General features: G+C 42.9%; 2 protein-coding genes across 2 annotated transcripts; both read left to right on the top strand.

Moving 5' to 3' along the window:
* Window positions 1-609: 609 nt before the first annotated feature.
* On the top strand, window positions 610-3,606 carry LOC143828791 (disintegrin and metalloproteinase domain-containing protein 20-like). The gene has a single exon (XM_077319002.1). The coding sequence runs from the start codon at window positions 695-697 to the stop codon at window positions 2,918-2,920; it is 2,226 nt and encodes a 741-aa protein (XP_077175117.1). The 5' UTR covers window positions 610-694; the 3' UTR covers window positions 2,921-3,606.
* Window positions 3,607-5,755: 2,149 nt separating this feature from the next.
* Window positions 5,756-13,351, top strand: SYNJ2BP (synaptojanin 2 binding protein). Its single transcript, XM_077322627.1, has 4 exons — window positions 5,756-5,941; window positions 9,460-9,596; window positions 9,848-9,943; window positions 10,751-13,351. The coding sequence occupies exons 1-4, from the start codon at window positions 5,878-5,880 to the stop codon at window positions 10,889-10,891; spliced, it is 438 nt and encodes a 145-aa protein (XP_077178742.1). The 5' UTR covers window positions 5,756-5,877; the 3' UTR covers window positions 10,892-13,351.
* The last annotated feature ends 3,204 nt before the right edge of the window (window positions 13,352-16,555 follow it).

Below are 16,555 nucleotides of genomic sequence, written 5' to 3'. Positions count from 1 at the left end.
ACAATAATTAACAAGACAATGTTCATTACCCTAGCTGTAAGCCTGTTCTTATTGGCTTGGTGGGTCTCCATTCTTTCTCCATTTAGGGATGCAACAGAACACTATTAGAATGAGACCCATTAGTATTTTGTTGTTAATTTATCCAGACTGGCCTCAGCTGTAAGCCTGGCAGAAGAGCTCTGTCTTGTAGACCCTACAAAATTGTGTAAGTTCCGTTAGGGCCCTAATGTTCTTGGGGAGCTCATTCCACCAGGGAGGGGCCAAGGCTGAGAAAGCCCTGGCCCTGGTTGAGGCCAACTGGATTTCTCTGGGGCCAGGGACTACTATTCAATTCACTGTTGCTGATACAAATAGGTTATTAGGCTGTTTATTAATTGAATGTCCAACAATACTATTTACTGTGTTTTGTGTCCTTGTGATCTTTTATATTTTGGCAACTCCATCCAACCTATAAAGGTCTGAATCATGGAACACAACTAGCCCAAAAGCAGCCAGCCCTCAACCAGTTATTCCTTACCAAGTTTCTTCAGTCATTCCAAATGTAGTCTGTTGATCTTTGACACACAAAGCTCCACCCACATTCCAATGGTAGCCCAATGGATGGTTGCCACGGTCACCCTTTGCATCAAAGGGAGATTTGTCCTCCACTCTAGTTTCTCTCCTCCTTGTGGGCACAAAGACTTTCTTTTTTTGGATGAGATGCAGAGGTTGGGTAACCTACAAAATTCTTACCCCCAACTGGAAAATGACTAATGTTCTTGCCTGGTTGTTAGTGCTGGTCTGGAGGAGTGCCCTGAAAGAGTCTGCTTGCCAAACACCTCCTCCAGGGTTTAGATATGCTTCTTATGAGGTGGTCATCCCAAAGAGACAGGCCCCCAGGTATGGACAGAAGGAACCCCAGCAGGTGAACTACCAGCTGAAGATAGAAGGGAAGATCCATCTGGTCTACCTCAGGCAGAAGAGAGCCTTTGTCCCCAAACACTTCCCCGTTTTCACTTACAGCACGGAGGGGGCTCTGCAGGTGGACTATCCGTTCATCAGGGATGACTGTTTCTATGACGGTTTTGTACGTGGCATGCCCGTCTCTTCGCTTGCCATTAGCACTTGTTCAGGAGGCCTCAGAGGTGTTTTGCAAGTCAAGAATAAGTCCTATGAAATTGAACCTGTCCCAGCATCTGCTACATTTCAACATGTGGTGTACCGATTGGAGGGGCAGGAAAGTACTAGGTGGTGTGGGGTGACACAGGAAGAGCAACATCGACAAGCAGCCTTTATTGAATATACAGAAAATTTAGTATCTGAAGAGGATCAAGAAATTCCTTGGGGGACACAAAGAATGTATGCAAAGCTTGCAATCGTAGTGGAACATGAGCGCTATGTTCAGTTTGGCAGAAATGAAACTGTAGTTGTTTTGCAACTGCTGGATATCATCCATTTTGTAGACTCTTGGTATATGCAACTTGGTATTCATGTGGCCTTGGTTGGAATAGAAATATGGTCTGAAAGGAATTTCATTAATATTACTGGAAGTCTAGAGTCTGTACTTGCTAGTTTCAATAACTGGAGAAAGAACACTTTTGTTAAACGTTTAGAACATGATGCAGGTCACTTACTTGTATATAAGAATTTTGGACATATGGTTGGATTTGCATATCTAGGAACAATGTGTAGCCCCCTTTGGGCAACTGGTGCTGAATCATATACTAGTACCAGTTTATTCTTTATTTCTAGCACAGTTGCTCATGAACAGGGGCACATTCTTGGTATGGAACATGATGGCGAGTACTGTACTTGTGTAAAGAAAACCTGCATTATGGCTGCCTCTCCTATAGAGAGTCATCAGTTCAGTAATTGCAGTTACAGGCAGTATTTCACCCTAATGAAATCTCATAGGGCAAAATGCTTGTTAATTGCCTCAGACTCTAATAGACAGTATAAACCCACATACTGTGGGAACAAAGTAGTAGATAGTGGAGAGCAATGTGACTGTGGTTCAAAAGAGAACTGTGAACGGGATCCCTGTTGCCAGTCTGGCTGCAAGCTGCGTTCCGGTGTCTCTTGTGCTTTTGGGGAGTGCTGCTCCCAATGCCAGCATCTTCCGGCTGGGACCGTTTGCAGGAAAAGCGTTGGTGTCTGTGACCTTCCGGAGTACTGCAATGGGACCTCAGAATGGTGTCCAGAAGATGTGCATGTGCAAGATGGTGCCCCATGTGAAGGTGGTTCATACTGTTACCATGGGAACTGCTCAACTCACAGCAAACAGTGCAAAATGATCTTTGGCTCCAGAGCAACGGTTGGGTCAGAGGTCTGCTTCAGAGAGCTGAATGCTCAAGGTGACCGTTTTGGCAACTGTGGTACTGATGATATCATTTACAATAAATGCAGTACTAGGAATATTCTCTGTGGACGAATCCAGTGTGAAAACATTCATAAATTGTCTTCTTGGCCAGAAAACAGCACCATAATCCAAACACATATTAGCAACCATCTGTGTTGGGGCACAGATCACCATTATGGAAAACAGATTCCTGACATTGGAGCCGTGAAAGATGGCACTCCTTGTGGCAAAGATATGATGTGTATTAATAAGAAATGCACCAGTGTTTCCCTCTTAAAATATGACTGCAATTCGACAAAGTGCCAAAATAGGGGGGAATGTAACAGTCATAAAAATTGTCACTGTAGTTATGGTTGGGCTCCCCCATACTGTTTCTATAAAGGCTATGGTGGCAGCATTGACAGTGGACCCCCTCCTCCAACCAAAGTCCGTGCAATATATATTCTAGGTCTCCTAATGCTCCTTGGTGCTGCTGTCATTGCTGCTGTCCTTGCTGTAACTCACAGGACAGAACTTTTCCAGTGGTCTAGAGCTCTGATCTCAGGGTTCCTGTCAACAAAGAGGTACCATGTCCGCTACTGAACACTCAAGTGTAGAATGAATAAAACATTTAAAAATTATTAGGAAATAGTGGGTTCTCATGTACTGTCGCATATGTGCTATTCTGCAATAAAATACATTTGAAATACACCCTTTAGATTAATTTTAACTTCTTTTTGATGAAATTTACCTAGTTGGCATATGGGGTTCATTCACAAGAGAAAAAAAAACATTTTTTTTTTATTTTGGATGTTGTACCTATCCTCTGACCTTTTGAAATTCCTTCCATGCTACAGCAGTGAACATTTTGAATCAGAAAACCCTACTTTCCGAGCAAAATATTCCAGGCTAAATTCAAGATACTGGGGAGGGAAAGCCTTCTGTGGCATTGGCCTAAGATATCTAAGGGAGTATCTTCTGCCACAGAAGAGAATTTGGCAGTGGTTCAATCTGACATCAGACTGGTGACCACTTCTGAAGAAAACTTCTTATTCTTTGCTCCACCCCCCACATACACCAGTTATGGAAGCAATACCTCTTAGAATTTGTGGGATGCAGGATCTTACTACTTTTAAGGGGGCAGATTTATTATGGTTCGCTGTGTATACTTTTATTTCCTGCTTAAGTAAATTGTGTTATTGACTCTGTATTTTTGTATTTTATTGTTCTTTTATTATGCTTTGAAAGGAACATTGGAAACCTGTTGTTGAGGAGGGAGACATAAATCTCATAAACACATGAATAAAATACAGGGAAGAAAACTCTGATTCTGACTGATTTGTACATGAATACAACCCAAACTGCTGATAAAATCTAAGTCAACTACTTCACATGATAGTGTTCCTTTGAAAAACACATCCGTTTGCTGAGGAATGGTGACTTTCAATGTCAACATTCTTCTCAGAGAATGAAATGCTCTCCTTTTGATTTCTGAATGTTGCCATTTTTAATAATAGAATTCGGTCCACTTATTTTTTGCATAGAGGTTGATCTGTTTGCCCTACACAGAGTGCCATTGGGATGTGGTACTTAGGGGTCAAAAGCAATTGGATGTACTCAGAAGAAACTTTTTGCTCAGATGGAAGAACAGTGTGTGGGCTTACATGCCCGGTCTAACATCTTGGACCTGCCCATATCCAGTATCTGTTTGTGTCTCTAGACCTCTCGTCTTCCGAACCCTTCAGTCCTGCCCATTGTGCCTTGTAACTTTCTATCTCAGTTGTTTTGTTACAGTACAAAGTGCAGCCCCAGTTACTTAACGTCACTTGTGTTTTCATTGCTGCCACCTTTTCCCAGTTTTCTTGGATATATGAAATACCACATTTGAAAAACATTTCCCTATTTTCTTCAATAGAAGTCTTTCCCAGCAGAGCAGAGGCAGTGGTGGTGGGAAGGGGGGAGAGTAGCAGTTTTAATCTTTTGTTTTGGTCTGCAGGGTCGTGTTTTATATATGCATTTTTAGCTCTGTTTTTTTAATGGCTTTGTGCTTTTTAATTATGCTTAATCATTAGCTACCATGGTGGCCCTGATTCAGCAAAAAAGACACTGTTTCTAATCAGACACTGTTTCTAATGTGCTTTGAAATGTGGTTATGAGGATAGAAGGGAGGAGTAAATAAGCCTTTTGCATATTTCCAAATGTTTAGATTACTGTTGCCAACTCCTGGCTGGAAAACAACTGGAGATTTGGATGTGGAGTCTGGGGATAGCAGAATTTGAGGAGGGGAAGGAGCAGGGCTACGAAGATGGGAAGGGTTTGGAGACCGTCATATGAGGAAAGGTTGAGGGAGCTAGGTCTGTTTAGCCTGGAGAGAAGACGACTAAGAAGTGATATGATAACCATTTTCAACTACTTGAAGGGCTGCCATATAGAAGATGGAGCAAAGTTGTTTTCTGTTGCCCCAGAGGGTTGGACCAGAACCAGTGGGTTGAAACTAATTCAAAAGAATTTTCAGCTAAACATCCAGAAGTTCCTGACAAAGTGATTTCTCAGTGGCACAAGCTTCCTCAGGAGATGGTGGATTCTTCTTCTTTGGAAGTTTTTAAGCAGAGGCGAGATAGTCATCAGAGAGAAATGCTGATTTTATGAAGTTAGGCAGAATGCGAGAGGGTGGGCAGGAAGGGATGTGCCATGGTTTGTCTCTTGTGACCCTTCCTTGCATACACAGAGAATTGCTAATTGCCACTGTGGGGTGGTAGGTGAATTTCTCCAGTCCAGGCTTGATTCTGGAGATTTTTGGTGTATGTGTGGGGATCACTTGGGCATGAAACTGGGGTCACTGTGGGTGGTCAGGTAGTTGTGAGTCCCTGCATTGTGCAGGGGTTGGACTAGATTATCTTGGAGATTCCTTCCCACTGTGATTTTATTTATTTACTTGTTTGTTTGTTTAGAATGCTATACCGCCCATTATATAACTTACATGGAATATTATACCCACTGTAACATCAAAACAACTTTCAATAAAGTATCAAAATTACAAAACCACATAATATAAATAACAATTAACAGTAACATTGGGAGGTTAATTCTTTCTATGTGTTCTCTTATGGAGTCTACCCTACAAAGCTAGTGTTATCTTCATGGTAATTGATCCCTGTAGCCTGAAAATCAGTTGTAATTCTCTGATTTTAGACATTTGAAGATCTTCCCAAAAATTCAGTTTCCAGCATAAAATCTAATGCAAACCAAACAGACCAGTATGATTTGACGACGGTTTGAGTGCGAGAGAGCGCGCGAGAGAGATCTTTTGATTTTTAGAGTTTCCGTTTGTGTATATAAAGCTAAACCTTTTCCCAGAAAGGAGAGTGGTGACTTCAAAGGAACAGCGGCCAACAGTGGCTCCCGCGAAGAACTACCAATCCCAGAATCCTCAGAGGCTCTTCCTGCCGTGAGGCTGATGAAACTGAAAGTATTGCGGCCGCGGCGGCCGTGTTTCACCTTCAGCGGCGTAGCGAAGGGGGTGGGCAGGTGGGAGGCCGAGCCGTGCACGAGAGCGAAGGATGAATGGAGGGGCGGGCTCTCTCCTCTCCGAGGAGGTCATCAATCTCACCAGAGGACCTTCAGGTACGAGGGAGGGAGGAAGGGGGGGGGGGTGCGCGGCGTTAGACCCGCAGCTCTGCCGCCGCCTTCCTCTGCCAGCGGGCTGAGGCCTTGCGCGGAGTGGCGAATCGTTCCTGCAGCCCTTGGGGGCGCGGGAGAGGAGAGGAGAGGAGAGGAGAGTCGCCGCTCTCGCATGCCAATAACAGCCCCGTGGGAAGCGCTCCCGGTCGGTGCCGCTCGGAGGGCGCGGGATGGCGGGAGAGAGGCCAGCCGCTGGGGGGCTTTCAGCACAGGGGAGTCGTGCAGTGGAGCTTTTCGCTCTAAGGAGAACGATTGTGTCTCTCTCTCTCACACACGCTGTTCACTAAGGGAAGGATTGTTTTGCTCCTAAAAGAGGGGGCTTAATTGAGGATAACTGTGTGTGAATTTTGAGCGGCATTGGAACTTTATGCAACCCCCCCCCCCCCCGGGCCCGTTTTGGGAGGAGAGATACCGATTACTATCTGCATTGACACGGACCTAATCTGCACAGTGCCTCGGGGAGGGCATGTGGCTAAAAGGGTAGATCAACTGCTTTTTATGTTCAAGGTCCTGAGTTCAATTCAGGGGCCGTGCCTCTTATATAATTTAGTGAAACAAACACAATTTGATCCCCCAAAACCATGGAGTATAGGCCATCACTAAATGCTTTGTATAAAAACAATTGCTTTAAAGTAGAATTCTAGTTTCCTGTCTTGCTATTTGGTTTTATTTCAACACTGATAGAAGCATCCCTCTTAACAGCTTTCTCCAGTTGGATGTCAAAATCCAATGCCACATAGGTCATCCCTGCCCAAAACAACAACTATTAAACTACAAAATGCATTTCTGATGTTGCTAGTGATAAAAAGACAGTGCATTTCCACTGGCATTAAACTGATCTGCATTGTTCCTCAGGGGAGAACTGGGGGGGGGGGCAGGTTCACATTACCTGGCAACCCCAATTAAGATGGTTAGGTGGTACATGGCATGAAAGATCTTTGTCTGAAAGTTGCTGCCAGTCAGAGTAGACAGCATTGCATATGTGTGAGAGAGTCTGCGTGTAAGAGAGAGACCAACCAACTATGGTCCCTTGTAAGCAGTGTTTGACTTTCACATCTTGATTAAGAAGGGAAACCTGGTTATCACTAGTTCACATTGTAGACCTTGCCTGTGGTGATGGTTGATGGTGGAAATCAATTGGTGCGCAAGGCCCAGACTGGTTTTGTTGAGGCTTATTCTACAAATTTGAATAACGTCATGAAGACCGCTGTATGTTCCATGGACATTCTAAAGAAAACAATTTCTTTCCATTGCTAAGAGTAGCTAACAGTTGTTATAGAGCACACCCATCTTTCTGCCCTTTTTTCCTTGTCCTGTTCACCTTCCACTTGACCTCTTGATGACTTTCTTAGTATTGAGAGAAAAAAGAATCTGTGATCAAATGCCAAAGGAGTGGATCTGTTGTTGTGAAACCAGTGTCTTGTTGGCATTATGAAGACATAACAGATTTATTGCGACTTAAACTTGTTTCACGTTTTATTAGTTTAAAGTATAATAAACAATTAGTATGTGGTTGCAATACCATAGTATATGGTGGTTGCTTCATTCCTGCCACAGTTTAACTGCTTCTGTCTAAATCATTAGCTTAGCATACATATGGTGCTCAATTAGGTCCTTATTCCAATTTTGCTTCTTTACAGAAAATTTAGGCAGGCTTTCTCAGAGCCCTCTTTAATGTCCCAAAATGTGGTATTCCAGTGGAGAGTTTACCTGTAGACTTGATTAGCTTCTTCCTGTCAGTTAGCCACAACCCACCTGGTGCACAGAGATAATTAACAAACTCCTCAAAATAGGATTAGCTTCTGAACAATTACTAGAAATGGGACATAGGCAAGCAAAACCATTGTTTCATGACTAACTGACCAACCATTGGATTATAGTTATCATGTTAATGTTACAACAAGTTACTGAAATCTTATTGAAACTACTGTTATTACTGTTATTTTTTTCGACATTAAAACTTTTATACTGTACCTATTCCTTTGTTTCCACCATGTTCTATGTACATCGCCCTGAATCACAAGGGAGGGCAGTATATAAATATAAGAAAATAAACAAATAAATAGGCTGGTCTGACTGTGGTTGGTAATTGGAAGAGAGACCACTAAGAAACACCAAGGTTATGACCCAAGCAGGCAATTGGCAAACCATCTGTAAATGTCTCTGGCCTTGAAGTGTGGTCATCATAAGTTGGCTGCAACTTAGAATCATAGAACTTGATGGCACTTTCCACCATTAATCAGAGTAGTTCAGCAGTGGAATCGGCTGCCCAAGGATATGGCGAGATCCCCCTCTCTGGTGGTCTTTAAGCAGCGGCTGAACAGATGCTTACCATGGATGCTTTAGGCCGGTGGTCCCCAACCACCAGGCCGTGGCCTGGCACCGGGCCGCGAAGGCCCTGGCACCGGACTACGGCTCCCTGCCTCCACAGGGCCGCACCGGCCACCTCCCAAGGAAGCCTGTTCCACTGAGAAGCCGCTCTAACAGTAAGGAACTTCTTCCGGATGTTTAGATGGAATTTCTTTTGAATTAATTTCATCCCGTTCGTTCTGGTCTGTCTCTCTGGGGCAAGAGAGAACAATTCTGCTCCATCCTCCATATAGCACCCTTTTAAATACTTGAAGATGGTTATCAGATCCCCTCTCAGTTGTCTCCTCTGTAGGCTAAACAGACCAAGCTCCCACAACCTTTCTTCATATGTCTTGGTCTCCAAACCCCTCACCATCTTTGTTGCCCTCCTCTGGACACGTTCTAGTTTGTCAACAACCATCTTCAACTGGGGTGCCAAAACTGAACACAGTACTCCAAGTGAGGCCGAACCAGAGCAGAGTACAGCAGTACCATCACCTCCCGTGATCTGGACACAGTACTCGTTTTGATACAGCCCAAAATCCCATTTGCCTTTTTAGACACTGAGTCACACTGCTGACTCATGTTCAATGTATGGTCTACTAAGACTCCTAGATCCTTTTTGCACATGCTACTGCCAAGACAAGTGTCCCCCATCTTATATTGGTGTGTTTGGTTTTTCCTACCTAAATGCAGAACTTTACATTTGTCCCGATTGAACTTCATTTTATTCAGTTTAGCCCACTTCTCGAGCATATCAAGATCATCCTGTATTCTGTTGCGGTCTTCAGTTGTGTTTGCTACCCCTCCCATTTTAGTATCATCTGCAAATTTAATAAGTATCCCCTCTAATCCCTCATCCAAATAATTTATAAATATGTTGAACAACACAGGCCCCAGGACAGATCCCTGAGGTACTCCACTTGTCACTCTTTTCCAAGAGGATGCTGCACTATTAACAAGTACCCTCTGGGTACAATTTGTTGATCCACCTGACAGAATTAGGATCCATACCGCATTTTACCAACTTGTGAACAAGAATATCATGTGGAACCTTATCAAAAGTTTTACTTGCAGACTCTCCTTACTGTCTGTTTTGTTCTCATTCTTAGGCTTGGGGTTTAACATAGTTGGAGGGACAGACCAGCGGCACATATCCAATGATAACTGCATCTATGTTAGCCGGATTAAAGCAAAGGGAGCTGCTGCCATTGATGGACGCTTACAAGAAGGAGACAAAATTTTAGCAGTAAGTGCCTTAAGTTTCTCTACAGAAGTTGTTACAGGGTTGAAGGATGTTTTTTTGTTAAATAAAGGAAGGTCAGAAAAAATTTAATGCATATTATGAGAATTATATAAATCACTTTGAAAAATTAAAATATGTATATGAAAAATAAGCAAAATTCCTCTTACTATCTATACTGCTTTTACTTCTGTGAGCTCCTTCTGTTCAGCCTGGTCTATCCCCTTATGTGTAAAATGTAAATATTTTTTCCCTAGGTTAATGGCAAGGACCTGATAAACATGTTGCACAAGGATGCTGTGGATCTGTTCCGGAATGCAGGAGATAGTGTCTCACTAAAGGTCCAACACAGGGTGAGTAGTCTCTGTTCCTCCAGGTTGCTCTTTAGGACTTGACCTGTTGTTTAGGCTGATTGGTGCCACCATCATCTCCTGATGAGTTCTTGTGATGCTTAAGACCCAGAGAATGGAGGCCATCAGATCCCTCTCTGGATTCATCTTACCTTTTGTTTGTTGGGCCAGGAGGCAGCTGTTGGATTGTATTTTTATATACTTTCGATCATGCTGTGGTTGAGCTGAGTGCTCTTAAGCATGAAGAGGGGAGGGGAGACAGATCTCTGCATCAGGCAGCTTCCCAAACACAATTCAAGGATGGAATGCAAGGATGAAGAATGAGGATGAAATTTGAGCAAATGCAGTACTTGTATTAAAATCTGGTGGGGCTAAGAATGAAGATGGTGAGATCTTAATGAGAAAAGTGGGCACCGAGGGAGGAATCTTTAACCTTGCTTGTATTTAAGGACAAAACAATCATTCCCTGAAGTGTCAGATAATTCACTGGAGGAGGAAAATTGAAATCTACCACTTCTGTCAAAGGAAATATGACAACTAGAGCATAATAAGCAAATGAAGTAAATACATTGTGCAAATGGAAAAGAAGAGGTAGTAATAATTAACTCAGTTGACTTTTGTGGGATTTACTCTGTGTTCCTTTCTTTATGAGTTAATGAACGCTGCCTGTGGTTAATTTTTAGCATGTGCTGGAGCAGGACCCTCCAGTTTTCCAGAGGTACAATGAAGTGGTTGGTCATGCTTGCTTTAAGAAACATGCGTGCCTTACACCAATTGTCTCTAAGGCAGTAACTCTTCTCCCTATTACAGCTGTTGCCTCAGAACGGTCCCTCAAGCCACCGAGCAGATGGAGAGCCAGGAGGCATACCTTTGGCTGTGATTTTGGTACCTGGCCTGGTCCTCGCAGTGACTGCAGTGTGGGCCTTCCTGAGATACCGACAGCGAGTGTGACCGATGCCTTCACCTTTAGGGAGACCTTGAAAAACCTACAGATCCGTGGAGTAATTTAAAGAAAGCCAATCAACACTTTTATTTCTGGACTGACATTGGGTGGTGGGGAAAGGAAAACATCTTGGTTTGCTGTAAAGTTGTTGCTGCTGTTTGTAAAGTCATGTATTGGGCGATGGAGATAAGAAGTATGATTGTTTATGTACAGGGATGCCCCATTTCACTGATCTTCCATCTTACCATTTAATTCCCTTCCCCATGTATTTTCACATACTTGGTATTTTAAAATATGGACTATGATACGAAGGCTCTTTCTATGCAAAACTAGCCCTTCCATTTGTGGTCAAAACAAGCTGCTTCTGTATCCTGGAGGAATTTGTGGAGCAATTGCTGGTGCAGCTTGAGCTAAGTTTAGTGTGGGGGTGAGACATCCTGGAGTAAGCAGGGAAATAGCTTTTGCTTGCCAAAAGAGGTTCTTCAAAGCCCTGGCCTAACATCTAAATGAGAAGTAGGTAAAGGCTATGGACATTTTGTGAATTAAACCTTATTTGACAATATGCCCTTTCTCTCAAGTGGTCTTATAACCCATCGATTCTCTGATTGAGAGTTATAAGTGGATTTATGATGGGGACGTCTGATTCTTTTCCTTTTTGGGAAGGGGGTCATTTTAATGATATGCCTTAGAGAAACTCATTGGGCTTAATTCTGTCGTTTTCTAGATAATGTTCCCACTACTGGTGGGCTACTGACATAAGCAGTGAATGTTGAGGTATTGGGGGGAGGATGTAGCTTGGCATGGGGGGGGTGGAGGGGATGAGGAGATCCAACTGATGGACGACCAACACCATAAACCCATATCGTTATATGGAAGTAAGTTGCATGGAAATCATCGGAGTTGGCGTCTGAGTAAAATATAAAATATTGGGTACAAGAAAGATTCCTAAGTGATGTAATAAGATTTTAACTAAGTGCTGATAAGCTGGTCCCAATGGATTTGTAAATATTCATACTTCTAAGTGAATTGCAGAAAAGTGGAATCTAAAGGCAAAACAACCCATTGGACTACTAGTATGTAGCTTTTAGGCAGTGGAAAGCTAAAATAGGATAAAACATGGCTTTTCCCAGTGCAGTGATAGCAAGTGATTTGCTGATCTCAGAGCCTCTGGGATAAGGTGGTTGTTAATACGTTGTTGATCTATCCATGCCTGCCACTTCCATGTTGAAGAGTTGGATGATGTGGCTGCTAGGAGTGCTCCTGTAGCTAGTATCTACTCTTCAGGAGGAACACAGTAATAAGCTAACTGTAGGGGCGAGGAAATATCTTGCTTGTCTGCACACCCACTGTGCATTTGCAGAAGAAGTGCCTGTGCCACCCTTTGGATACATTAGGGCTGGACTAAAACTGTATGTGGTGGAAAGAATTCAGCAACAAGCTCCTGTACTGGCATTGTGGAACTGGTTGGGCAGAACAGGCTGATCTTGCTGTTGGGTCTTGCAGTGCAGTTTGGCAGACTGTTGGGTGTGCATCCACACTATTAGACCGGTGGTACATCAGCAGCAGTACAGGCAAGTCCTTCAATATCTTCTGGGGAGTAGGAAAACATTTTGTACCCCACCAGGTTGCCCTAAAGCAGTGGATAGAAGCCAGGTTATCTTCCACGAGCTGGATTGGATCCAGATTACATATTCTGGGAGATGAGAGAGGAAGCCTGCCATGGGAATACAGAATCAGTGGCAATTGACAATTTGTCCTGGGTTCAACCCGCTGGTTTTTCCCACCCCATGGTATCCTGAGGGTCCCCTAAACTCAGTGAGTAGCATTTCAGGCAGGGGAAGAGAGGGGAAACAGGAATGATGCGTTCTGTGAGTGGAGCTCCTTTCAGGGGCCTTGGAATTTAGCTTGACATTGTATTTTATGTTCTATAGAAGATGATAGAAGATTTGTTAAGAGTGGTTTGTGTCATTGCCACAGATCTGATGGTTGCAATCTGAAACACTTTAACCTAGTAAAGAAGTCCAGTGGAACTCAGTGGGGGTTACTCTCAAGTAAACTTGTTTAAGATTTATCAAGTTGGCTTTTATTTAAACTATTGATTGAAGGACACAGTATCTGCTGTAAGCAATGGATATTCTGTGTTTATGTAATACATTTCTTGACTAGACAACCTGAATTTATAAAAACGTAGTTACAGTCTTTGAGCCTTACTGGCAGGAAACAATACTCTACAGGAAAAAAACAATCTGTAAGTTGGGGTAGAGACAGAACTTAAAGGAAAAGCTGCAACAACTTCAGTTTTAGGATGGCAACTTTCCTTTGCTGCTCATATTGTTTGGTGACTCTAAATTGCTGAGGTCATATCAGTTTCACTTTTCTCAGAGCCAATATGTTTTGTATATTACAGAATGTGTGTGGTCTGTATAATGCCAAAAAAAATGACCTGCAATATATGTCCTGAGTCGTTACATTATGGTCTCGCATCTCTTTGGTTTCCTAATCTTCTTTTAAGGGTTTTTGAAAAAAACAACAACATATTCCTGGAATATTTTCATGACTGCTTGCCACAGCTTGTTTTCACCTTTGGTGTGAAGGAAACATGGTCTCTTTCCACATCCCAGACACTGGGACAGGCTCACCTCCACCTCAGCCTTCCCAACACTGCTTTCTCCTCTTTGAACAGGTGCACTAATTCCTGGACTCTTGTTTCCAGCAATGGAATGTTTTATTTATCTGCAGACATCCTTTGCTTCTCATAGAGACTCTGATGGGCCTCCCCAACCACTTATCTCTTGTTGGCCAGAATGATGGATGCTTTCCTTTCAACGGATGAGTTTAGAGTTGCTCCAGAGAATGGAGCCCAGGATGGCCAGAGCTGGCTGTGTGGAGAGAGGTTGACTCAGTCCAATGGTTTCTTCAGGACAGCCTGCACTGCAGTTGTGGGGAGGTAAAGTCTGATCCTGGTCCAGAGATTGGGAAGAGGCTTCAGATGATTCTTCATTTGAATACACTTAAAAAAAATCCTCTTGCACAAAGAAAAAACTTGATAGGAAGAAGGCTGAACCTCGTTTTCCATTTGCCTGGAGGTTTTTTTATGGGGTGCCTGATTGTAGTGAGAACAATATCTGTGCCACACCAGACACCTGCTCTATTAACAGCAACCGTTCTCTTCAAGGAAATGTCTTTCTTCCCACAGCTCACAAACCTAGCCTTGCTTGCATGTATCTTTGGCATGCAGAAGATCCAAATCTATTTTCAGTTTAAAATGAGATTCGGTAAGCAGGTGATGGAGAAGCCCCTCCCCCCTGCTTCCCCCCCATAGACTGAAGAGCCATTGCTAGTCACAGGAACCAGTCAGCTTGAAGGACCAATATTTTAATTTGATGCAAGGGGATTTCATATGACATCTTTCCCTAATACCAAAACATTAAGTCTCTTTTGAGGCCAATTTACTTGGTTTCTTACTCAGGGGCATTCTATCACAATAAAGGTCAAAATTCTCTTATTTCATTCAGCATCCTCAGAAATTTACCTGTGAAGTCTTATACAATATTTATTTTTATAGCCAAAATACTTTCCATCTTAAGCTCTGCATTTTCCAATTGGCTTTTTGCTTGGAATCAGTTTTATGGACCACTGTGTGGCTTCTTAAGTGGCAGCTTGTGGTGTTTCTACAATATTTGCAACTAGATGCTGATTCTTTATTTTTTAAAAAATTAGATTTTTCCTGCTGGGCTAGGGTGGATGTAAATCAAACTGGAGAGTACAAATCCACAAGGAGAGCAGCTGTGATGGTGTTTTTAATTGCTGGCTCCTTGTGAACTTGTTTGTTCTTCCACTTTAGATTAAAGTTGCCCTTAGCAGTGCTTGGGCACTGTGGGTTCATGTCTCCTTTATTTATTAAAAAAATTATATCCTACCTTTCTGTCCCCACAAAGGCTATCAAGGGAGCTAACTATTTAAAATATACATGATAAAAGTACATTTTAAAACTATTAAAATCAATCTGTCTCTCCAAGCACACTTAACAAAAAAAAAAACAGTTAAAATAAGTACCAAGACATAAAATCAGCAATTAGAACATTGGTTAGGAAGGAGGAATCATTGAGGACATGCTGAATAAAACAAGTCACCCAGTGCTGGAAGATGATAACATAAGGGGACTGATTCCAGGGGAGAGAGTACCAGAGCTTTGGTGCCATGATGGAGAAGGGGTTGGCACCTGCATAACCTCAAAAGATGGGGGCATCTGAAGCAGGGGCTGTGTATATGTGTGTAGTGGTCAGCCATGTTCATAAGGTAGAAGGTGGTCCTTCAGATACATTGGTTCCAAACCGTGATCGCGCCTGAAAAGTGGAGTGAAAACGTTTTCCTGTGTATCGACAAAGGACAGAAAATATTTCCCACATTCTTTGATCTTATTAACTTAGCCCAGTCTGATTATTTGCTTCTTGGATTTATGATGTTACCACTTGCTGATGCAATCTCTGATTGGCTGGTGAAAAACCAACGGCCAAACCAGCAGATTAGGGGGAAAGTGAATGTAAACAGGTATTCAGTACACTGCCTACAAAGCAGGTAAGTAACATTTCTTTTAGGAGTACCCGAACACCTGCAGGTTCCAGTCACATCATAATTGCCTGTCATGTATTCTATTGTTTATTTTTTTGATTTTTCTTCTTCTGTTAAGCCTCCAGTTTTATTGAAACTATCACTTAGCTACTGTAACCACTAGACTCATTCAGACAGGGCTAGTGCTGCTTAAATATCTAATGTGACTGATTAAATTGAAAACAGGAAAATGTGCACATACATCATGCACGTGCAATTCATATTGATGCAAGGCAAGGTTAACTTTTGCTATTTCATTCTGATATCCCTGCTGGAGAGTTTAAGAAAAAGCGAAGGCACAAGTGGCATGTTTCCCCATCCCAGAAACAAATGGGGAACACAGGTGGTTGTTGCTAGGTAACTGCCAAGGGCTGGGATTAGTCACTACCCCCTCTCTGCCCAGCAAGCCAAGTCCTTAGTCAATTTCACAGCTCATCTCTCCCTGCAGGCTCCTAAAAGAATGATGGGCTGCGTAATTGTCTAAGGGTTTAGACAAGGTTAAATCGAAATCTTTGTTCATATTGCTTCTTTCCCCTGCAAGCTGAGCCTTTAGCTCTTCTGGCCTCCTGCAAAATTGAGCCACAGGATTAAGCCAAGCTCTCTTCCACCAAGTATTGGCCAAGGGCTACAGGGGGTACTGAGAGGAAGGACTAAATAAAGGAGATGGGGTGGCTAGAGACAGCTAGCCATGATTTCCATTGGCACCTTCTTTACCATCCAGATAATGATGGGGGGAGAGGGATTTATGTCATATTTCATATCTAGGCAACAACGAGGGTTGCTAGCTCTTGGCTGTGGGGTTTGGGGAGGGATATCAATGTGGCATAATGCTATAGAGTCCACCTTCTAAGCAGCCCGTTTCTACAGGGAAATGATCTCTGTTGCCTGGCTCCGGAGCACTTCTTCCCAGTGAAGAAGAGAAATTTGTTTTTTTGTACCTCTCTTTTTACTACCTGAAGGAGTCTCAAAGCAGCTTACAATTGCCTACCCTTCCTCTCCCCACAACAGATGCCCTATGAGGGAGGTGAGGCTGAGAGAGCTCTGAGAAAATTGTGATTGGC

This window comes from Paroedura picta, chromosome 2 (genome assembly GCF_049243985.1).
Source record: "Paroedura picta isolate Pp20150507F chromosome 2, Ppicta_v3.0, whole genome shotgun sequence".
Lineage (NCBI taxonomy): Eukaryota > Metazoa > Chordata > Lepidosauria > Squamata > Gekkonidae > Paroedura > Paroedura picta.
The sequence above is the reverse complement of the archived record's forward strand: the minus strand, read 5'-3'. Positions and strand labels throughout refer to the sequence as shown.

What these genes read in the sequence shown, in the direction of transcription:
- LOC143828791 (XM_077319002.1), top strand. Translation starts at nt 695, where the DNA reads ATGAGATGCAGAGGTTGGGTAACCTACAAAATTCTTACCCCCAACTGG.
- SYNJ2BP (XM_077322627.1), top strand. Translation starts at nt 5,878, where the DNA reads ATGAATGGAGGGGCGGGCTCTCTCCTCTCCGAGGAGGTCATCAATCTC. An exon ending in TCTCACCAGAGGACCTTCAG is followed by an intron (nt 5,942 to 9,459) that starts GTACGAGGGAGG and finishes TCTCATTCTTAG; the next exon opens with GCTTGGGGTTTAACATAGTT. An exon ending in CACTAAAGGTCCAACACAGG is followed by an intron (nt 9,944 to 10,750) that starts GTGAGTAGTCTC and finishes TCCCTATTACAG; the next exon opens with CTGTTGCCTCAGAACGGTCC.